At 42.8% G+C, this 24,457-nt stretch overlaps 1 protein-coding gene and 1 pseudogene across 1 annotated transcript; both read right to left on the bottom strand.

Annotated features, from left to right (window-relative positions):
- Positions 1–402: 402 nt before the first annotated feature.
- On the bottom strand, positions 403–8,245 carry LOC116102064 (uncharacterized protein C2orf78 homolog). Its single transcript, XM_031386264.1, has 3 exons — positions 8,052–8,245; positions 5,729–6,001; positions 403–2,511 (listed from the first exon to the last, which is right to left on the bottom strand). The coding sequence occupies exons 1-3, from the start codon at positions 8,056–8,058 to the stop codon at positions 668–670; spliced, it is 2,124 nt and encodes a 707-aa protein (XP_031242124.1). The 5' UTR covers positions 8,059–8,245; the 3' UTR covers positions 403–667.
- A 13,628-nt stretch (positions 8,246–21,873) lies between these two features.
- LOC116101199 lies at positions 21,874–22,653 on the bottom strand (annotated as a pseudogene).
- Between the last annotated feature and the right edge of the window lie 1,804 nt (positions 22,654–24,457).

The following is a 24,457-nucleotide window of genomic DNA, read 5'->3' as shown; positions in this document are numbered from 1 at the left end:
AGAACCAGAGTTCTGACACCCCTTTCTTCTCTGTGCTGGGGCTACGCACACCTGTTGCCAAAGAATATATACAGAGGAAACATGTAAAATATAATAAAATATTAAATGGATGTTTTCAGAAATGGATATGACTTGAGACAAAGACATTTATCCAATTCAACCCATTTCAGAAACATAGTCATCCTAATAATGTTTTTCTTGTGTATAGGTGCTAGGTTGTGTGTACAAGCCTGTATTTCATCTCACAAAATAGCAGGAAGAGTTCTATTACAGAATAATGATTAAGAGCTGGGGTGAAAGGTCAGAAATGGGAGGAACTGTGGTAACAGCTCAAGTGTTTTTAGATTACAGTATATGTTTTAGGAAACACCATGTTCAGTGACTAGTACAATGAAAATAAACTCGAGGTGAATAACTTTATTACAACTATAGCTACTGGATTAAAGAATTGACTTAAATTTCTCCAGACAATTTTACTGTTCAGTTTACAAATATGGTAGAAAATTTGTCTGTTCATTTATATGAACAAACATTTACATAACTCAGATGTTCCTATGTCACTACATATTCACATAATACTTAAATCTCCGTGTATACCTATGTATCAGTGTCTATATTTATCTTGCCCACAGTGAAAAACAATTTGTTACAAAAATCTGGACAGCTCTTATATTGCATAGCCATAGTATTGAGAAATTTCCATATCTTTCTCCCTCTGAAGAAAAAGCTGCAGTTTCCCAGGAGAGGTGTACTTAGCAGCAATCTCTCGCTCCTGTTGAGCCCTCCTCTTCATGGCCTCCCTCTCTGGCCTCTGCTCTTTTGTGATGGGTTGTGAGACCACTGGTCCCAGAAGGTCAACTTTTCTCCACGGAATTTGTTGTTGGCTGAAGTCTTGCAGCAGATATTGAGTTTGAGATTTGGGAGTTGATGTCACCTTGTTCTTGGCAGCAGAAAGAGGCTGCCTCTGGAGGGAAGTCTGATATGATGCTCTATAGTGTGTAGACGTCAAGGTGCCTGATTGAGATACAGTGTTAATTTGGATGATGTTGGATACATTAGATTGTGTGGCATTGGAAGAAAAATTGCTGACAGAAGGTGGTTGGGATGACCTGAGTGTGGTAAATTGAGGTGAGTGAAAATGACACCTCTCAGAGTAAGCTGTTGTGGGCCTGTGTGAAGCCAGAGCGAGGGGCTTTCTTGAAGCAGGTCTGGATTGAGGCTGGTCCAAGGTTGGGAAAGGCAGAGGTACTAACATGACCTTCCCAACTGGGGGCAGCTCATACTGGGACTGAGATGGACACTCCTTGTCAGCAGTGCTCTCTGCTTTCTGAGCCTTGCCTGGAGTTTTGTCAGGGTCCTGACTCTCATGTGGCATATCCTGTAGTATTGTTGTGGCTGGGCTTAACCCAGGATATTTGTTGCTGCTAAAAGTTCCCAGAGCCTGGGAAGAAGTGATGGCAGGTTTCTTCTTACTTGTCTTCCCAAGAGGGTGGAAGACCTGCACAGACTCCAGCATGTGCATGCCAAGGTGCATTCGAGGCTTTTTAAAGCTGCTATGGCTGAGCTCAGGTGTATCGCTCTTTTTCTTCATCTTGGGCTTCTCTTCAGGTTTGACTCTGTTCCTTGACTCTTTAAGCTCCTCTCTTTTCTTGGAATTATTTTCTCTGGTATATTTGGTCTTGTCTTGTCCTTGTCCCCTAGCTCTGCTCGCCCTGATGGGTGACACTGTGGGAGCTTTGCCCTCCAAGTCTTTTGCAGTGTTGTCAATAGCCCGGTCACTGTCCCCAACACTGGACATAGGCCCCTCCACCAGATCCCAGTTTGGGATTTTGGCCTGAGGAGCTCCATCAATCAGCTCAGAGGCTTCGTGGTCTTTCTTTCTCATGTGCTCAAAGGGCTTGTTGATGACTCTGGAGTTTTCTTGGGACTGGTCCCTCCAGATGACTAAGGAATCTTTGTATTGAGATGCTGTTGTATCTTGGAATTGATCTAGGCCTGTGAGGAAGTTGAAAAGTTGGGGAAGGTGAATATCTGCCATCGGTGTAGTGATATCTGCAAAGTCAATAGTGGACACCATCAAACTATCCAGAGTTCCTTTCTCTTCCAGACCCAGCTGGATGCCTCCCAAGCTGGCATTGTCAAAAGCAGACTCCTGTCTTAGGCTTTCAGTGTCAGAGCAGTGCAGAGACTGCTGCAAGTCACGGTGTGCCAAAGGGAGGAGTAATGGGTCTTGGTTTTCTTTAGTGCCCTCATTGGCATCCCGAGGCATCAAATGTTCAACTTCCATCTCATGCAAGTTTTTAATCTCTGTTTGTTCCAAGCTTGGAGGTGTAGGCAAGGCCAGGAATTCTGAAGGACTATGTTTAGGTGTTGTTAATGGCCTGTCCCCATCAACAGATGGTGTCTTCCTGTGGGAACCCTGGGTGTGAGTGATGTAGAATTCTGGACTCTGGAGCAGACAAAGTGTTTGGCTTGAAGGTAACAATCCCTGGGATGGATCCAGTTCCACCACTGCAAAAAAGTCAAGGAAGAAGTCAGTACATGGTAAGATTTTCTCCTCCATTCGTAGCAACACAGGAAAACTGGTACCAGCATAATGGAGTATTCCTGTGACAACCTGACCATGTTTTGGGAAGGAATGTGGAAGGAGTTTGGAACTTTGGGCTAGAAAATCCATTCGGTGTTAAGAGCTCTATGGGATGTTGTGTTGGAGCTTAGAAGACAATGTTGAGAACAGTGCAGAAGATGTAGTCCTGGCTTGTAAAATTTCAGAGGGAAGATTAAAGACTTTTTATCTGGGCCATTGCTATTTTGATTGTGAAGATTCTGTGGGTTTGATTAGCTAAGGCTGAAGAATCAGCTGTGATTAACAAGATTCCAGAACCACTATAGCGAATCTTTGTGTTACTGGGACTATTGATGCTGGTTAGATGGAGCTAAGAAATTAGTGGTGATAAAGAAGAGACCAGAATCACTAAGGTGAAATCTTATGGGAAGTGTTTTCTGAGAGCACAAGAAGCAGTGTTCCAGAGATAGCCAAGGTTGTACCTTGTGCTGTGGCTGGACTTGGTAATGTGTAAGAGTCACCCAGGTGGTACTGGATCTGAAGGCATGAAGTGATCATGAAAAGCATCTGAGGCTCCCCACTCTGAGATGCTGCAGAAGGCAATTGGTGAAGGTGTAGCCTCAGTTGCAATTGTGCAATTGATGGCCCAGGACTGAAGGGGTAATGCAAAGGAGTTGAGGCTTGGCACCATGAAGAGTTCCTATGAGAAGCTCTTTATGAAGCCTAGTTGCAGTGGGAGACAGCAGTATTTTGGAGATGCCAGTACCATGAGATGACTGCTAAGAACAGCAGAAGCAGTGGAATACAGGTATCTGGAGCCTAGAAGACAAGGTGTGTGCTACAAAGGTCAGAACTGGAGAAGTGACCCAAGCCCTTTGAGGAGCTCAGAAGATCATGAGTGGATCCCAGTTTTGCTATTGATTGTGACAGTGGCCTGATATTTTCCCCTTTTAAAGGAAGATTTTAGTGGAGACCTCAGTCAAGGGACTTTTAATTTTTTTAAGACACTGAATAAATTAAAAGGATTAAACTTTTAATATGCAAAGTCTGTGGGACTTTTAAGAAAGTAAGGGTTGAGGCTTAAGAGTGATGTGTTTGTGTGTCAAGTTGATAAGGGGTCAATTGTACTGACAGGTTTTGTGTGTTAACTTGACACAGGCTGGAGTTATAACAGAGAAAGGAGGTTCAGTTGTGGAAGTGCCTCCATGAGATCCAACTGTGGGGCATTTTCTCAGTTGGTGATCAAAGGGGGAGGGCCCATTGTGGGTGGTACCATCCCTGGGCTGGTAGTCTTGGACTCTATAAGAGAGCAAGCTGAGCAAGCCAGTAAGAAATAGTCCTCCATGGCCTCAGCATCAGCTCCTGTATCCTGACCTGTGTGAGTTGCAGTCCTGACCTCCTTTGATGATGAACAGCAATTTGGCCTCTGCAGCCATGGGGAAGGCACTCATATGAGCTGTCTGTTATGTTTGCAGAAATATGGTGACTGCTCTGTTATTTCTTATATCCATGCCATGTCAGATATTCTCATATGATTTTGTGTGTGTGGATGCATAGCCAACAGGGTAAGGCCACAGAATTCCCTTGATGTGTTGTCTTCACTTTCCTTCCCCTTTGTATAAAGAGATGCATTTCCTCTCATTTCCTTGGAGCTTTACAATTTAGGTGAGTTATTTTTCCCTGTGAACTTGTGACAACAAAATTACACAGACAGCCTCAGAAGCCTGGAGTTTTATGTGGGTTTAGATATTCAAATCCAGTCCAGGCAAGAATTTCAACAACAGAGTCTTTCCTCCAGCCCCATGTTTCACAAACTTCTTACAAGTGGCATGAAAATTGATTTAAGAAACTGAAATCTTGGGTGTGGGTGAAACTCAGTATTAGAGAACATGTCTACATAATCTTATCACATTCACCTTGGATATTCTCTGAAGTACACAGGAAAAGAAGTAGCAGTTTGGCTACCTTAACAGTGGTACATGTACTGCACTGAACTCACTATATTATTTTAAGTGTAAGAGAATGTCAAGACAAGAGGTTGGAATGTGGGAGGAATATGTCCTCTAGTACAGATTCTCGGCTGTTTTGTTCTGGAGAAAAATTTTGACTTTTGGACAATCTAGCCCCCCCACACACACACACACAATCCCTTGGTGTCTCTGAGAAACATCCCAATAAGAGTTGATTAAAATGTAGGTTGGAGCATGATACTGATCACATTGGGCAATGATGTGTGAGTATGGTGTGCTCTATGGGAATCACTTAATTCAGTATGGATACTACTCATTATGCCTTGCATTGTCTCTCATGATAGATTCTGAAGGTGGGATGGAAAACGACAGCTATACTTAACCTGAAAGGACCCACATTCTCCTTCTGTGTGGGATGTCCTTTACTGAAAGACCTGAGTCTCCTTGGAGTGCTGATCCCACTCCTTCTGCTTCTGGCTCTATGCTTACTAGGAAGACTATTGTCTGGCATGGCTTGAGCAGATGTGCAATACATGGTGGCAGATGTAGAGAGAGGTCTTTGAACATTTCTTGGCTGAATCTCCTTTAGCACCATCACCATCTCTGGTGGTGGGGCAGAGGCCTGACTCTCAGAGTAAGATGCAGAGCGATAGGCGTGAAATCATTGTCTAAGTTTTCCAGCTATCAGAGGACCCAGGCTGTTGTTTTCATAGTAATAGGCCTGGATATCCTGCTGGTAAGAATGTACCAGGCTGGGGCTGGAGAGATGGGAGATGGCTCAGCGGTTAAGAGCACCGACTGCTCTTCCAGAGGTCCTGAATTCAAATCCCAGCAAACACATGGTGGCTCACAACCATCTGTAATGAGATCTGATGCCCTCTTCTGGGGTGTCTGAAGACAGCTACAGTGTACTTACATATGATAAATAAATAAATCTAAAAAAAAAAAATTAAAAAAAAAAAAAAAAGAATGTACCAGGCTGTATCCTTGATTTAGCACCAGAGGTATGGTGGCCTGGACAAAGCTGGCAGAGAGTGTTTGATAGAAAAGGCTATGGCATTGGGATCTAAACTTTTATCACTCTGTACTGACATAGATAAGAATGGTGTCCTGGTCAACGATGTCACACTCAATTCCTAGAGTGCAGCTACCCTCCTGTCTGTGCTTCCTGAGATATCCCATTCAAGAATACCTGGACAGGAGAGTGTGGAGTTGGAGACCTGGCTCTGGTCAGTCAGCACTGTCAGCATAGTTGTGCAAACATTTGGGTTGAAGTAGGCACTGCGCATGAGTGTCTGGAGAGAAATGCTGGATGCTGATGGCAGGAGCCATGCTGAACTCACAGCTGGGATGGAGAGACTGGAGTAGTTGCACACTGTTCCAGAGGGTGTGGAGTTGTTCAGCTCAGGTAGAGAGGGCTGCAGAGTGCTTTCTGTCCACAGAAATGGTGTGCTTTGGAAATTTTCTGTAGGGAGGAAGAGGACAGTGGTAAAATGAGATGGATGCTTTCTAGAGGCATGTGGGGAGCTATCTCCAGTTTCTACTGTCTGGGAGAGTGAGTTTAAGACCAGTGTTCCTTCACACAATCCATTTGCAAAAGTTCTGACTAATTCTTGTACTGGACAGGATGATACTTACTTGATACCTGTTCTTCCTGTATGGGCACTCAGTGCCTAGTTGACTTGGTAACCTCCAAGCCAGGGCTCCAACTCCACACTCTCCTGGTCAGGTATTCTTGAGTGGGATAGCACTGAAAGGAGGAGAGCTGCACTCTGGGAATTCAGGCTAATCTAAACACAGTCTGTTTTCACCTGCTTTGTCTTGCTCTCATACCTACTGTGATATGACCTTATATCTGGGTCCTGTAACAGAACTGTTCAGTGGTAAGCAAGCCTTAGACAACTTCTCATGTCCCTGCTTTTGCTCTGTTCTATGTATATCTTATGTAGAGTTACAGGGTCTCTCTACTTACATAATGCAGGCCTTAGAAACTCAAAGACTGGCCTTGGCCTCTCTCTGCCCCCAGATTGGTGCTATCATAGATGTCTGCCAATTCCACCAGGCTTACTTTCACTCTGAGCTTTAAAAAAAGATGTATCAAAGACTTCATATATGAATACTGGATTTACTTAATTACCCCTTCCCCCTTCTAAGTCCTCTTGTGCCCCTACCATTCCTTCTATAATTCATGACCACTTATCATTTAAGTTTATGTATTAGACACATACATGTATATGATTTTCTTCATATTACACACTGATAATATTTCAAGGTACTTTTCTATGTTTAGAGCTGACATATTGAGAATTCGTAACATATTAGAAATTCAACCTCGAATAAGACTGATTCTTCCTCTGTTACTTGCCTATTACTCCTCTAGAAGGGAAGCAATGGGAGAATTCCCTGTTCTGTGTCAGTGTTGTACAGAGGACAAGTGACTGTGAAGTTGCCAGGCCCAACTGATATTATCCAACAAAACCAGTGTACACAAGACTTACTGAGCTCTTCACAAGATGTGATAGATTGTAGGAACCAGGGAGCAGAGTGGGATTGTGTCCTCTATATATAACAGGGAACCAGTACCCAGACAAACCTCAACAGTGTGGTTGCCTAGACAAAACTTAGGAAATTTGCAGTGCCTTGATTATTTTGATTTGAAATCTGTAGTTCTCTGCAATATTTGGTCTTAAATGATCTTAGTGTTCCTATAGGATAACCTCTGAGTTCTTGATTTCTTTGAAATCTCTGTGTTCTTTCCCCTCATCTTTATACTTTGGACTTTTTCCCTCTCTCCAGTTCCTGTGGGTCTGTCTTTCATATAACAGCCACAAGATTTATTTAACTACATTAACCGTCTTTGCAGAGTCCAGTCTCCTTTTAGACTCTCCCACATTCTCATTTTATACCTAAGATATATTCAGTTCTTTAAAACATGGTAATCACTCTCTTTCTATATTTTTTATTTTGTTTGTGTCAAGAGAGGGCTATAGTAGCCCAGGGTACTGTTCTTCATTATTTCAACCACTTCGTGTTGTGTTCATTGATGAAGCTGTTTATAATACCCACATATAATATGAATACAGGTATGTGACCATACCTCTGTGAAAGATGCATTTAGAACATCTCTGAATTTGAACAGTAACAGAGAAGCAGTAGTGGAGAAAGACCATCACAAACATGGTATTGACAGCTAGATTCTTCACACCTTGTTCTACTTTATGTTTCCATTAAATTTAACACCATCAATAATTACCTTAATTTTTTCCTGTTCACTTGCCTCTTAAGATACAACTATACTATGCTCAAAGTATATACTCTAATCTCCCTGAAGCAGATGAAGAATCAGTTGAGAGTAAACAGTCTGTTCAAAGTCACATTCTTAGAAAGAATAGAAGCTAAATGTGCCATTCAACTTGAGATATCTCTATATCTAGTATCCATAGTCTGCTGAGGATTTAAATTGATACTAAAAATAAGAAAAGATATGATCAACATTTTAAAGTTTCATTCTTTACCTGACATGGTCAGGGCAAGTGTGGGATGGAATAGCAGTAATCCATGTTACAATGGAGCAGGATAAATGGTTGTCCTTGATTGATCTTCTCACCAACAGGCCCCTCTGTCCACTAGCAGACAGTGCTCACTGGTCCCAAGTGGCCTGTGATCCAATTTGCTTTCAGGTAGTTCCATAGAAACCCCAAGGTTCTACCAGATGCTGGTAGGGTGGGAGAGAAAATGATGTCATAAATCAGGGAGTAGTCAATGAGAAGGTAAGATTCTGAGGTAAAAGACAAGATTTGGTGGAGAATATGACAGGAGACCAACTGAAGCCATGAAAGCTGAGGTGTTAGCTGGTTAAAGGAAGTAATATTGTGGAATAGCTGTCTCTCTTCCAGTAACATTTAACCTAAAAGATCAGGGCAATGCTTTTATAAAGTTCCTTGATGAGATGTCCTAGGCAGAGGTCTTGTAGACCCTAAGAGGCTAGAGGTGTCAGCCCAGACATCACTCTGCCAATAAGCCCAAGTCCACAGAAGTAGCAAGAAACTGCACCACACCACCATTAGTCCCAACAAATGGAGCGCAACTCTCAGTGGAAAATGGACCAATATATGCCTGTCATTAGTGAAGAATCCTTGATCACATATCCTTTCATGTTCTTGCTTTAGCAGAACATAATTTTTCTTTTTTTACATTTGAAAATAGATATTTTAATTAAATGATATTTTAACCCTTATGTGATAGGGTTACCTAGTACAAAACATAGAGCCATGGACATGAATAGTGGCACTGATCCCAGTCTGGAAGAAGAAAATGAAACAAAATAAATATAGCTAAGCAATTATGTCTAAAGTTTTGAAAAGCAATTTTCAGACAAGGGATAACAGTGAACAGAAGATAAATCAGTATAGAGTCTCCCAGCAATAGGGAGCCTCAATTGACTTCATCAGATTATTCTGTGAGAATGTCTGTGGGGCCTTTTATTTCTTTTTTATTAGATATTTTCTTTATTTACATTTCAAATGTTCTCCCCTTTCCTGGTTTCCCCTCTGAAAAAAATTATATTTCTTTCCCCCTCCCCCTGCTCAGCAACCCAACCTCTCGTCCTTCCTGGCCCTGGCATTCCCCTACACTGGAGCAGAGAGCTTTCGCAGGACCAAGGGCCTCTCCTCCCATTGATGACCGACTTGGCCATCCTTTGCTACATATGCAGCTGGAGCCATGAGTCTCACCATATACACTCCTGGGTTGGTAGTTTAGTCCCTGGAAGCTCTGGGGGGGGATACTTGTTAGATCATATTGTTGTTCCTCCTGTGGGATTGCAAACCCCTTCAACACGTTGGGTCCTTTCTCTATCTCCTTCATTGGAGACCCTGTGCTCCATCCAGTGGATACCTATGAGCCTCCACTTTTGTATTAATCAGGCACTGGCAGAGCCTTTGAGGGGACAGCTATATCAGCCTCCTGTCAGCCTGCACTTGCTGGCATCCACAATAGTGTCTGAGTTTGGTAATTGTGAATCCTTCCCAGGTATAGCAGTCTCTGGATTGTCCTTCCTTCAGTCTCTGCTCCATGCTTTGTATCCACACTTTGGTGATCCTTCTTCTTCAATTTCTTGTGGTTTGTGAATTGTATCTTGGATATTCTGAGCTTCTGGGCTAATATCTACTTATCAGTGAGTACATACTATGTATGTTTTTTTTGTGATTGTGTTATCACTCAGGGTAATATCCTCCAGATCCACCCATTTGCCTAAGAATTTCATAAATTCATTGTTTTTAATAGCTGAGTAGTATTCAATTGTGTAAATATACCACATTTTCTGTATCCATTCCTCTGTTGAGGGACATCTGGGTTCTTTCTAGCTTCTGGCTATTATAAATAAGGCTGCTATGAACATAGTGAAGTATGTGTCCTTATTACATGTTGGAGCACATTCTGAGTGTATGTCCAGAAGTGGCATTGCTGTGTCATCAGATAGTACTATGTCCAATTTCTGGGGAACTCCAAAACTGATTTCCAGAGTGGTTGTACCAGCTTGCAATCCCACCAGCAATGAAGGAGTGTTCCTCTTTCTCCACAACTTCACCAGCATCTGCTGTCACCTGAGTTTTTGATCCTCAACATTCTGAATCGTGTGAGGTAGAGTCTCAGTGTTGTTTTGATTTGTAGTTCCTTGATGACTAAGGATGTTGAACATTTCTTTAGGTGCTTCTTGGCCATTCGATATTCTTCAGATGAAAATTCTTTGTTTAGCTTTGTACCCCATTTGTTAATAGAGTTATTTGGTCCTCTGGGGTCTAACTTCTTGAGTTCTTTGTATATATTGGATATTAGCCATCTATCGGATGTAGGATTAGTAAATATCTTTTTCCAATCTATTGGTTGCTGTTTTATCCTATTGACAGTGTCCTTTGCCTTACAAATCTTTGCAATTTTATGAGGTCATATTTGTCAATGCTTGAACTTAGAGCATAAGCTAATGGTGTTCTGCTCAGGAAATTTCCCTTGTGCCCATGTTCTCAAGGCTCTTCCCCATGTTCTTTTCTATTAGTTTCAGTGTATCTGGTTTTATGTGGGGGTCCTTGATCCACTTGGACTTGAGCTATGTACAAGGAGATAAGAATGGATCAAATCTTTTAATAGTTGAGTAGTACTCCATTGTGTAAATTTTTCCTGTGCCCAATTCAGTGAAACATTCCTTCACAAGCCTTTCACCTGTGTCCACTTCAGGAAAATACTCCTTCATATGTTCACCCCAAGAAAACACCATTGAACACAACTGACTTTCCAAAGAACCCTTGAGTTTCTACTCCAGGACACTATGAAAACAGAGCTAAGAGGAAAGTTTATAGCACTAAGTGCTCTCATAAAGAAATTGGAGACTTCTCAAACTACAAAAGCACATCTGATGACTTTAGACAATAAATAAAGAAAACACACCCAAGAGGAGTAGACAGTAGGAAAAAAATAAGTCTCAGGGCTAAAATCAATCAATTAGAAACAAAGAGAGCAATATAATAAATCAATAAAATGAAGAGCTGTTTCTTTGAAAAATCAACAAGAGAGACAAACCCTTAGGCAAACTAACAATCAGAGAGTATCCAAATTACAAAAAAAATCACAAAAGTAAAGGGAGAGATAACAACAGATACTGAGGAAATTGAAAAATCCTTGTCTTACTTTATAAGCCTGTACTCCATAAAATTGGATTATCTAATTAAAATTGATGATTCTCTACACAGATGCCACTACCAAAGCTAAATTAAGATCAGATAAACTATCTGAATAGTCCTATAATCCCTAAGGAAGTGGAAGCAGTCAGTAAAAGTCTACCAACCAAAAAAAATCCCTGGGCCAGATAGTTTTAGTGCACAATTCTACCAGAATTTTGAATAAGAGCTAAAGCTAATACTCCTCAAACTATTCACAAAATAGAAACAGAAGGAACACTGCCAAACTCATTCTACGGTGTCACAATTACCTTGCCACCTAAACTACACAAAATTCCTTCAATATAACCCACCACATAAACAAACTGAAAAGAAAAAAAGACAAATGATCCTCTTGCTTGATGTCAAAAATGTGTTTGACAATCTCCAAAACTCCTTTGGGATAAAAGTTTTGGAGAGATTAAAGATAAAAGGAACATACTGCAACATAGTAAAGGCAGTTTCCAGTAAGTCAATAGTCAACATCAACCTAAATGGAGAGAAGCACAACACAATTCCTCTAAAATCGAGAAGAAGACAAAACTGTGCACTTTCTCCGTATCTATTCAATATTATTATTGAAGTGGTAGCTGGAGCAAGAAGATACTGACAGAGATAAAAGGGATGCAACCTGGAAAGGAAGAATTTAAATTCTTGTTATTTGGATATGATATGATAGTTCAGACCTCGAAAAGATAATATTCAACAACATATGCAAAAACAAAAATCCTGACTGACTAAAACAATCCTTTATAATATAGAAGAACATCCAAAGGTATTGCCATCCCTGATTTCAAGGTATGCTACAGAACTATAGTAATAAAAACTTCATGGTATTGGTATAGAAACAGACAGATTAATCAATGTAATCAAATAGAAGACCCTGAAATGAATGCACACACCTAAGGACACTTGATTTTTGACAGAGAAAATGGAAAAAAAGAAAACATCTTCAACAAATTATACCCATCTAACTGGATATCTGCTTATAAAGAATGCAAATAGACCCATATCTATCACCATGCCCCAAACCTAGGTCCAGGTGGATCAAAATACTCAACATGAATTGGGGTGAACATAACCTGATAGAAGAGAACTCAGAAAATAGCCTTGAAAGCATTGGTACAGCAGACAACTTCCTCAAGAGAACATCAAATGCTCAGGTAGTAACATCAACAATTACTAAATTGGACCTTCTTCAATCTGAACAGCTATGTAAGACAAACGACATTATCAACAGGACAAAAAGGCAGCCTTCAGAATGGAAAAAGTCCTTTACCATCTCGACGTCCAACAGAGGATTAAGAGCCAAAATATATAAAGAATTCAAGAAATTAGACACCAACAAGCCAGATAACCCAATAAAAATAGGATACAGACCTTAACAGAGAACTCTTGATGTGAGAATCTCAAATGGCTGAAAAACACTAAAAAGAAATGTCCATTATCCTTAGCCATCAGGGAAATACAAGTCAAAAGTACTTTGAGATTCCATCTTCTATCTATCAAAATGTCTAAGATCAATAACACAAGTGACAGCTCATGCAGGAAATGTAGAGCAGGGGGAACACTCCTCCATTGCTGGTGGGAGTGTAAACTTACACAGTCACTAAGGAAAACAATAATGGAGGTTATTCAGAAAATTTGGAATTGATCTAACTCAAGGTCCTGCTATGCTCAAAGGATTCCTTTTCTGACTACAAAGACACTTGCTCAGCTGGGAGAAGAGACTATGGGCACATGGGGATGGGAACAGGAGGATTCAAGCAGGGGAATAGGGAGAGAGAGTAATAGGAAGGGAACTGTAATCTGGAGGCATTTAGAGGGTTAAGTAGAAATCTAGTGCAGTAGAAATTCCCCAGAATCTATGAGTGACCCTAGAAAATCTCTTAATAATGGAGGTATGGAGCTGAAACTGTCCATCTTCTGTAATCAGACATGGCTACCATCAGTGGAACTAAAACATCAACATAACCACAAAACCTTCAACCGACAGTTTGTCATGCCTGTGCTGGGGTAATAGAGGCACCAAACTTTTGGGAGTGGCCAATTAATGACTGGTCCAACTTGTAGCCCAAGTCAAATTAGGGAGTCCATACCCAACATTGTGTGGATCCCCAGGAACCAGAGGCTAGTCAGCCCAGAGACCCAAGGTCAAACCAAATATGACTGGAAAAAATTTCAATGAAATGATTCCTAATGATACTCTGCCCAGCACAGTTGTCATCAAAGAAGTATAGTTCAGCAACTGAGATAACTGGATACAAAGACCCACAGCCAAGCAGTAAGTGAAGCCAGTGTAATGCTGAAGAAGATGGGGAGGAAGGATTCTAAAAGCCAAAAGGGTGGAGGACTCCATGAGAACACAAACCACAGAATCAATTAACCATGACTCATAGGAGCTCTCAGAGACTGAAGTGACCATCATGGATCCTGCATAGGTCTGAGCTAGGTACTCTATATATACGTTATAGGTGCATGTGGGATGGCTACCATACTCTGTGGATGACCAGGAACCAGAGGTTAGTCAGCTGAGAGATCCAGGATAAATCAAATATGACTGGAATTCTTGTGTGCTCCTATGAGACCAATACCCAACAGCAGGAGTGAGGGATAACTCTGACTTTACTGCTCGTGCTTGGGATTCTTTTCCTCTTTTCCTCTTACCCTGTCCAGACGTGACATGACTATGAATAGCTTTATTGTAAATTGTTATGCCATTGTTTAATTGATATCCCTGTGAGACCTGCCCTGTTGTTGTTGTTGTTTTTGTTGTTGTTGTTGAAGGGAAATGGAAGAGGAGTTGATCTAGGAGAGGGTGAAAGTAGAGTGGTAACTGGGAGACTTGGAGGTAAGGGAACCTCTAGTCCAGATATAATGTATGTAAAGAATAAAAAAAAAATTAAGAAGAAAAAGAAAAATGAAAGGACATAACTCCTCCTAAGAATGGTGGAGGAGATAAAAGAGAGAACATATTCAGAGGCAAGGACCTCTGGGAGTGTCCAGATCAGCATTCATGACCATGAGTTGGGCCATGTACAGAGAGGTAGGAGAGAAAATGGGAGAGCCATATCAAGAAGACAGGCGATGAAAAGGGCCAAGTAGCCAAAATGGCTGGGTTATCTATGGAAGGGCATCTGAAAGAATAACCCAGATCTTGCACTAGAGAAGTTTAGAGTAGGTAGTGGGGTATGTCAGCCATACCATTTAACAGGTAGGGACTGGGGGATGCTAGAAGAATCTGATGTCTAGATCCACTTTGATATGTTGAATAGGCACTTCAGCTAACCATGTTGCCAGAGTGTGAGACTGACACAAAGTACTAAGTCGACAGAACACAAGCCACACCTGTGATGCTTAAAGACAGGCCCATTGGCAAAGTAGCAGCTTTCTCAGCAGAAAAGGAAATACTGAGATGCAATTCATGTTCTAAAAGACACCAGCTGGCCTTTCTTGCTGTTGCCAGAAATCCTGACTCGAGGCACTGTCAAAATCTTGCATACTTAAACTGGCTGAAAACTCTTGACCACCACCAAAGCTCTGCGGAAGATAGCAGAAGAGCCAAAAGCCATGTCATGCTTCATGTTTGAAGATTTGAGATTATGAAATTATCTTCACCATGGCAATTATGCATTTGAGGATTTTGAATCTAGAGTGCTGGGATTAGTGGTATGTACCACCATGCCTGTTTTCATAGGGTAGTTGAGTAGGATTTGGGTCTTTGTGTTAGGTAAACACTCTACTAACTGGGTGACAATAAGAATGTCTTACAAAACATAGTCTCACACTGTTGGCCCACAGGACTCAGATTTGTTTTGTGTGCCATGAAGTATTTAAAAAGAGATCAAGGGCAAGGAATGGAACTCAGCAACGTAGGGATTGGCTAGCACACGAAAATGCCTGCAAGTCAACCTTTTCTTTAGCCTGGGGAGAAAAAGAAGGAAATTAGAACAGAAAACATACTGGTTAGCCATAGACCAAGGTCTGGACACTCACCCCATAGCTGTTATGATACCTGATGCATAGTGTCTATCCCACCTAATTTATCATCTGTGCCCTCACCTTGAACAGACCAGACCAGGGAGATGTCAGAGGGTTCCCAACTTGGCCTCAGTTTCCTTTAACACCAGAAGGACCCATGGACACAGGGACCTTGGCAGGCCATTCTAGAATTTGGTAAATGAGATTTGCGCACCTCCTCAGATCTCTCAGGACCTCATGCTAAATGCTGAGTGCCCACCTCAGTAGGGAAGCCAGAGTAGGAATGGGACCTCACAAGAAGAGGACCACCTGTATTTGGGAATGCATGCCTGTCATGGAGACCAGCATGTATTTGGAAGTCTAAATATGTCTTTGGAAGCAAAAAGCTATTGAAGAAGGATATGTGAGTGTTTGGGGTGAGTATGGGTGCTCCCTGTGTGTCTGGAGAGACTGGTTGGGTTTCAGGTAGTCTGGGTGATGGAGGCTGTGTTAAAGGATATTTGATTGTATTATAAATCCCAATATTGTGAACTGGTATAGCTCAGCTTTTAATCCCAGACTATTCTATTTACTGTAGACAAGTATTTCTGGTATGGATCAACCCTAGCACATACCTTTAATCCAAGAGCTAAATAAAGTCAACCCTAGATCAAGTGGCAGAGCTGACAAGGAGTGAACATAAGTGTCTTAGGGTTTTACTGCTGTGAACAGACACCATGACCAAGACAAATGTTGTCTTATAAAAGACAACATTTAATTGAGGTCAGCTTACAGGTTCAGAGCTTCAGTCAATTATCATCAAGGCAGGAACATAGCAGCATCTAGGCAGGCATGGTACAGGCTGAGCTGAGGGTTCTACATCTTCATATGAAGGCTGCTAGTGGAAAACTGACTTCCAGGTGGACAGCTAGGGTGAATATTTTAAGCCCACCCCACAGTGACACACCTACTCCAACAGGGCCACACCTCCTAAGAGTGCCACTCTCTGGACCAAGCATAAAAAAACTATCACAACAAGTAAAGATAAAGGAGGGTCTTTGAGTTGTAGGGTACTTAAGATAGCAGGGAGAAGGAGAACAAAGTTTTTTGTTTTCCTTCCAGGATGTTGGTGGGATAGGAAGGTCTGCTGGGTGCTTTCCCTGCCTCTCTAAGATAGCAGGCTTTCACCACAGCATCTGGCTCCTGAGTCTTCTTTTGTTAAAAATCAATTGTTTGGAATTTAGTTTTTTAAAACAACAAGGCTGCATGTATCTGGGGATTGACACTTGTTGGAAATTCTTCAGTAGGTCTCATTTTGGGACTTATTTTTGGAGAGCTGTGTGGATTTAGGGGTATCACAGCATTTTTGTGAGGTGATAACCTCACATTCATTGTACACCTCACAAAGAGGTGTTACACAGAAACTCACTTTTTATCCAAGTCAGCTTTGAACTCAAGCCAATCCTACTGCCTCAGCCTCCCTGTGCCTCATGAGCTCTGGAATGGTAGGTATCATCCTAGGCAAAAATCTTTTGAAGACTTTTACCTCCATAGTTAGGTGTGGTGTTGCACCACTTTCATCCCAACATAAAGTAGCCAGAAGCAGGTGGATCTCTGAGTTCAGGCTAGCTTGATTTACATAGTGAGTTGCAGGACAGTTGGGGCTACATAGTGAGACCTTGCCTTTGAAGCAAAATTTTAACAACCATTTATCTGTGTGTGTGTGTGTGTGTGTGTGTGTGTCTGTTATAACTTGTATGTGGAGTTCAGGGGACATTTTTCAGGACTGGGTTCTTTTGTCCCACTGTGTGAGTACTATAAAGTCACACTCAGCTCATCAGGCATAGCAGTGAGTGCTTTTATCCACGGAATAATCTTTACAGCCCTTATTGCCTATATTTGAGACAGAGTCTTACTCTGTATACAGGTTGCCATGGAGTGAGATTCTCCTGACTCAGATGTGTACCTTGTTGCCTTTTCTGCTATAGAGAATTTGTGATTTCCCTACCCCTCTGTGCTCAGACCTGAGGCTCTGGCTCTTGGCTCACTTACTCTGCACCACTAAAAACACTTCCCACACCTTTCAGGAGTGGTTCCTCCAGAACTGTGTCCCACCTCTCTTTGTCATGTCACTCTGGCGTAGGTAGCAAGTAGAGGCACTTTAATTTCCCTTTAATTAATTAATTGTTTATTTTTGAGACAGTGTTACCTGTACCCCAGGCTGGTCTCCAACTGCCTATATAGCTAAGGATTATCTCGGCTTTGTGATCCTCCACCTCCCACCTCACCAGTCCTGTAATAAGACTTATGCATCACTCTACATAGCTGAACATTCCTTTTGTGGTGTGCCTGGATGTGGAAGACACATCCCCAGTTCTCAGCTCCCTCCTCCTTCACAATGGACTACCAGCTCCTCAACACATTCTTATCAGCTTGACAGGTGGAGAAGAGGCACTAGGATCCATCTGGCCTGGGTAATCTTCACAGAAGTTCAAATAGGTCTACTTATCCCAGGAACCTCTGTACTCCTTGTCTTACATACTTGAGCCACACAGATCTACAGAGTGGAGACTTGTATTCTCTTCTATATATCTGGAAAGGGTGTCCCTGGGAAAGTCTAAGAGAAAGTCTGCAGGAAAGCAGGGGATGGGAGTGGGATCTCAACTTCCTTCTTATCAACTCCCTCAATCACTTAAAAAAAAAGAAAGATAGGGTCTCACAGGTAGCCCCATCTGATCTGGAACGCAAAGATCTACCTGCCTCCACCTCCTAAGAACTAGTACCTGAGAAATCTAGTTAGCCTCCTAATTTAATTATTTTTTAATATCTATGAGTGATCTGGGGGTTTGTTCATGGAAACAGGGTATCACTATACATGCATACATACATATATACATATATATATATATATATATACATACACACACACACACACACACATATATATATATATATATATGCTCCTGCCTCTTTATCTCAGTACTGGGATAAAGGCATGCACCACTACACCAGCGTTTTGTGTCAGGCATTTGTCTTCATGTATGAATATACAAGCTTTCCTGATGCTCTCAGGAGGCAGAAAAAGGAGTCAGATTCCTTTGAACTGAGGCTGCAGATGGTTTTGAGCTGCCAAGTGGATACTGAGAACCAAATCTAGATCCTCCAAGGGAGCAGCAAGGGCTTAAGTATTCCACACTGCTGGATATATAGTTCTCCTACAAAGATGGAGTAAAAACAAGGCCACTTGGGTTTGGGACTAGGAAACAGCCATACCCAGCTCAATGGATCTCAACTCTTTCATTTATTTATTTTTTTATAGGGAGAGAGACAGGGCCTTATGTTCTCAGGCTAACCTTATATTCACTATTTAGTTGAGGATGGCCTTGAACTCATAATCCTCCGCCTCCACTTCCTCAATGCTGAAATGACAAGTTTTTGCCACCATATCTGACCATTTTGACTTTTTTAGACAGAGACTGACCAGAAGCTCCAAACCCTTAAGGAACCCCCTGCCTTACCCTCTGGAAAGCTGGGATCACAAGTGTGTTCTATCTAATACTCAGCTCAGAAACAAAATATCTTATTTGTCTTTTTTATGTGGTAGTAACAACTTTCACCCTGCCATCCAGGCTGTGTGCACCATCATTTGAGGCTCCCAGCTTTCAAATTCTTGGAAACTCATTACCAGCAAAGGGTGGGTTCTGGACATGCTATGTATACTAAGGCATCTGTTACCCATCTATCTCTCAAAACAACAGGTGGAGGCTGAGGGAGAGATAACCCCTACTAGAAGATGGGTTCAGGCAGGCCTGTGTGACTCTGAAGTGACCACTGACTGAAAACCTCAGCCACTTCTGAAATGACAGGCTGTATAGCCCCAGTGTCTGCACAGCGGAGTAAGGACAGTTTCTGTCTCTTCTTCCCTTTGTATTATGGCACCGGCTATTCTGTTCTACCACTCTCTACCTTAGTCCTTTCAAGCAGGATCTCTCACTAAACTTAGATCTAGGTTGATGGCTACCAAGCCCTATCCTTCCTCCTGTGTGTCCAATTCTTAGCACTGGGGTTAGACCTGAGTGCCTATAGTTTCATGTGGGTCGTGGAATTCAAACTTAAGTCCTCATTCTTGTAAAGCCAGTGTTCTTACCCTTAATGCTATCTCCTTAGATCCCCTTTATGGTTTTGAGACATTGCTTTTCATTAACCCCAGAGCTTGCTTACTTGACCAGAATGCATATCCTATAGCCTGCCTCTGCCTGCCAGTGCAGAGACTACAGGACTGTGCTCTTGCTGTGGCTTTCCCATGGGTTCTGGGGATGGGAACTCAGGTCCTCACACTCACTCAGCAAGCACTTTATCAACTAAGCAATTTCCCTAGCCTCCCTAGAAATCCTACAATGAAGCCCAGACTAGTCTAGAGCTCCTTAACTCCAGTAATCCTCCTGACTCAGCCCCCAAGAACTGACATCATCCGTGTTCCACCCATGCCCCAAAACTTAATCTTGTTTTTGGTATTGTTTGTTTCTCACCATGGCCCAGACTGGCCTAGGACTCCAGGAAGTTACACCAGGGAGACTCACGATCACCACCAGGGAGACCAGGGACTTGTCCAGTCCCCATCTGGACCCTTTGGTGGAGTTCTCAGATATGTCAGCCTGAATCAAGCAGGGATGAGTTTTCTGTGACCCCATACAGCAGTCCCTTGAGAGCACCTTCCTTACATTTCTCCCCACACCCATCTCTGTGGCTGTGGCACAGGTGACATTCAATAAGTACAAGTACCAGATGATGAAGAAGGCTATGAACTGGGTACTCTTTGTGACTACAACATCACACTTACCATCTTCAATAGCGCACAGTTGCTTAAGAATGCAATCAGCTACATGGATATAGAGCTTTTCAAATATATGGGTTCTATATTTCAAATATATACAGCAAGGTTCATAAACTGCAACCTACATGGATGGGATATCCTACAGGTACCTAAAACCACTTGGAGGCTCCAGGATTGTGCCAGCCTCACTGTGTGACCTGGGCATGCTCCTGACCTCTGTGATCCTTTCCTCTATCAAGGTAGGGACTCACATTTTGAGGAACTCCAAGTGGTTTTATTCCCTGGGATCCAGTGGGAGCAGGCCATGTTTATTATGTGTCCTACTCTGTGGGGCTGGCTCTGGAAGGACTCTTTTTCCAGGTACCCTAGAAGCAGGTTTCAGGACTGGGGTGTACTGGCTGATTTTGTGTATCAAGGACACAGGCTGGAGTTACCACAGAGAAGGGAGCTTCAGTTGGGGAAGTGCCTTCCTGAGACCCAGCTGTGGGGAATTTTCTCAGTTAGTGATCAACGGAGTAGGGCCCCTTATGGGTGGTGCCATCCTTGGGCTGGAAGTCTTGGGTTCTATAAGAGAGCAGAATGAGCAAGCCAGGGGAAGCAAGCCAGTAAGGAACATCCCTGCATGGCCTCTGTGTTAGCTCCTGCTTCCTGACCTGCTTGAGTTCCTGTCCTGACTTCCTCTGGTGATCAACAGCAGTGTAGAAGTAAGCTGAATAAACCTTTTCCTCCCCAACTTGCTTCTTGGTCATGATGTTTGTGCAGGAATGGAAACCCTGACTAAGACATGGGGTAAGATTGGAGGGCACGCACACCCTTTCATCTTCTGTCCCTGAAGACACTGAAGAGGAGAAGCATGGATCCAGATGGGCTGGAGCTGAAGGTGGATGAGAGGTCAGAGGGTCTGGAGTGAAGCTGTTGAGGTGCTAGGAGGTGATTCAGGCCTGGATGATCCCTGTCTTGGATCCATGTCAGTAGTCTTACCTGTTTCCTCTGTGAATCCCTCCATGTCGAACACATTTCCAATACAGAGTTCGAGGTTGAAACTCAAAAAACAGTGATAATGGGCTGAGTAGGGGAGCTACCTCTGTGGAAGCTAGTCTCATCCTGAGTGGGTGAGGAATTAGCACTTATGGGATGAGTACTGTGATCCAGGCTTTGGAGGACATATAAGAGTCCGAAGCAAGTCTTCCTGACACAATTTCTTGGTTGATCAGATACCACGTCATAGTCTGCAAACAGAGGCCCTGAACCAGGCTCTGGAACAAAGATGGGCCCACCTGACACTCCCAGGCTTTGGTTCTAGACCTGAGTAGAGAGCAAACCTGAATGATTTCTGCAACATGTGGCCCCATACCTGATTTTCCTACCTCTGTCCTTAGCATGTGGCCCCTGTAATGTGGGGTCTCTGAGCTGTTATTTCCCAAGGGAGGTATACATAGCACCATTCTCTAGTTCCTGTTGATCCCCTATCTCCATGGCCTCCCTCTCTGGCCTTTTCTCTTTTGTGAAGAATGGCCCCAGAAAGTCAACTTTCCTCCATGGAATTGGTTGGCAAATGAAGTTTTGTAACAGATAATGGGTTTGAGGTTTGGGAAGAGATAGCTAAATGAGGCACAGTACTAGAATGGATGGGGTTGGCTACATTAGGTCATGTGACACTGGAGGAAATTAGCAGATCTGGCTTGATACAGGCCATCAAAAATGTGCTTCAGGAGATGGTAGGGATGGCCTGAGTGTGGTAGGCTGTTGAATAGGACTGAGGCAATGCAGGGTAAGATGAAATGGCTCTTCTCAAAGCCATGAAGAGAGACATTGAAAAACAGGCCTGGCTTAAGGCTTGTCTAGGGGTGGAGAAGGCAGAGGTACTAACTTGAACAAGGGCAGCTTACAGTTGTACTGAGATGGACACTCCTTGTGAGTACAGTACTCTGTTCTCTGAGTATTGACTGGGTCTTTGTCTGGGACCTGATCCTCATGTGGCATATCCAGCACTGTTGTAGTAACTGGGCCTGGCTCAGGATCTTTGTTGCTGGTGAAAGTTCAAAGACCCCTGAAAGAGGAGATGCCATTTTTCTTCTCACTCTTCCCCAGTGTGTGGAAGACCTGCATGGACTCCATGTACATGCCAAGGTGGATTCGGGGCTTTTTAAAGCCTTTGTGGCTGAGCTCAGTGGATTCCTCTTCCCTGTAGTCTTGGAAATGGTAGATATCTCTGTTGCTTTGACTCTGTTCCTTGACAACTTAAGCTCCCCTGTTTTCTTGGAGTTGTTCTCTGTTCTACTTGGTCTTTCTTGCCCCTGTCCCCTAGCTCTGTTTTGCCTGTTGGGTGACAGTTTGGGAGCTTTTCCCTCCAAGTCCTTTGTCCTGTTGTCAAAAGCCCTGTCACTGGGACCAGCACCACTCTCAGCCCCCTGTTACCATCAGGTCCTGGCATGGAATTTTGGCCTAAAGAGCTCAATTAATTAACTCAGAGGTTTCATGGTCATTATTGATGACTCTGAGGTTTTCCTGCGCTTGATCCCTCTAGATGGTTGTAGAAACTTTGGATTTAGCTGTGGGATCATAGGCATCCAGAGGCATCAAATACTCAACTTTTATCTCATGTAACATGATTTTAGTCTCTGTTCCAGGCTTAGAACTGGAGGCAGGACCAGGAATTCTGAAGGACTGTAGATGGTGGCTGTTATTGACCCACTCCCATTGATAGGTAGTGTCCTCATCTAGGAAACTGGAGGTAGGTACTGCACAGTTCTGGACTCTGCAGCAGTGTCTATCCAGAAGGTGCCAATCCCTCATACATCTCCATTTCCACAAGTGGAAAAGAGTGAAAGAAGTCAGTCCCTCTGAAGTGAGATTCTATTCTTCTCTGTTTCATACCAACACAGCTCACAGGCCCCTGCAGCAAAAGGTAAAGCATTCCTAAGAACTCTGCTTGAGCAGCACTGCAGCACCTTTGTTGGCAGACAAGTGGTGACTGCTCTGTTTTTGCTGACTATGCCATATCATGTTTTCTCAGATGTTTTGTATTCCATTATATTTGTGTGGTGCTTCCCTGCATAGCCACCATTAAGAGGTTATAGAATTCCCTTGTGTGAGTTTCACTTGCCTTCCCCTGTCTTTGATTCAGTGCCTTGAGTTTCCTTGGAACTTTGCTATTAGTCAGGCTGTTATGTCCACAATTTCCAAGAATTTACCTGACAACTTCTTTCAGTTTCTGGCATTACTCAGAAGCCCCCAGAAGCCTGACTTTTTATGTGGTTTTAAATATCCAAACCCAGTTGGGCACTTCTGTAAGGCAAGCCTTTCAACAACCAAGCCTTTCCTCCAGCCCCATGTTTCACAGACTTCTTATAAGTGACATGGAAACTAATTTTTAAAATTGAAATCTTTGGGCTTAGGTGTGACTTGGTAGTAGATAGTATGTCTACATGATCTTATGTTCTTAGACATCACATCTGAAGTACCACAGCAAATTTAAAAAACAAGTTGTAGTAGTAGTAGTAGCAGCAGCAGCAGCAGCAGCAGCAACCGCAGTAGTAGTAGTAGAGTAATAATAGTGGTGGTGGTAATGGTGGTGGTGGTGGTGGTGGTGGTGGTGGTGGTGGTGGTGGTGGTGGTGGTGGTGGTGATAGTAGTGACGGTGAAGAAGAGAAGAAGGAGGAGGGGGAGCAGTTTTAGCCAACTTAGCAATGGTATATGTACTGTAATTAAGTGTATAAGAAAGTGTCAGAACAGATGCTTAGAATTTGGGAGGAATATTTCCTCCAGGACAGATTCTGACATACATTGCTCTGGAGAAGGATTTCAACTCAAGAAAACCCCACAGAACCAAAAAAGGAAAAATAAAGTCTGTAGTGTCTTCTAGAGCCCAGAGTAATAGAACAGGAAGGAGTCAATTTTAATGTATTGCTGCATGGAACTGATTAGTCTGGGTAGTTACATGTGTGACTGTAGTGTGCTCCTGGGCATCGCTTAATATAGGATGGAAACTACTCACCATGGTCTTGTATTCCTTCTTATGATAGAATCTGGAGGTGGGGATGGAAAGCCAGAGGTAGACTTAACCTGTCAGGACTCACACACTCCATCTGTGTGGGGTGTCATCTACTGAAAGGTTGAGTGAGTCTCTCCTTGGAATACTGATACTGATCTACTCCTTTTCCCACCTGGCTCTGTACTCATGGAGAAGACTGGTGTATGACATGTCTTGAGCATATGGAGAATAGGAGGCGGCAGGTTTGAATGGTGGTGTTTGGATATTCATTGGCTAAATTTCCTTTTCCAACATCACTGTCTCATGTTATGTGGGTAGACACAGGGTAAGACACAAAGATGTAAGTCTGCAGGAACTTCCTGAGTTCTCCAGCTATCAGTGGGTCCAGGCTTTTGTAGTAATTAATAGAGCTGGCTGCCC

Source organism: Mastomys coucha, unplaced genomic scaffold (assembly GCF_008632895.1).
Source record: "Mastomys coucha isolate ucsf_1 unplaced genomic scaffold, UCSF_Mcou_1 pScaffold21, whole genome shotgun sequence".
Taxonomy (NCBI): domain Eukaryota; kingdom Metazoa; phylum Chordata; class Mammalia; order Rodentia; family Muridae; genus Mastomys; species Mastomys coucha.
Note: the sequence above shows the minus strand (reverse complement) of the source record. Positions and strands in the feature narration are given on the sequence as shown.

Coding starts and splice junctions, on each gene's coding strand:
- LOC116102064 (XM_031386264.1), bottom strand. Junction 2,512..5,728: donor CTCCACACTCTCCTGTCCAG/GTATTCTTGAAT, acceptor ACTTTTTTGCAG/TGGTGGAACTGGATCCATCC.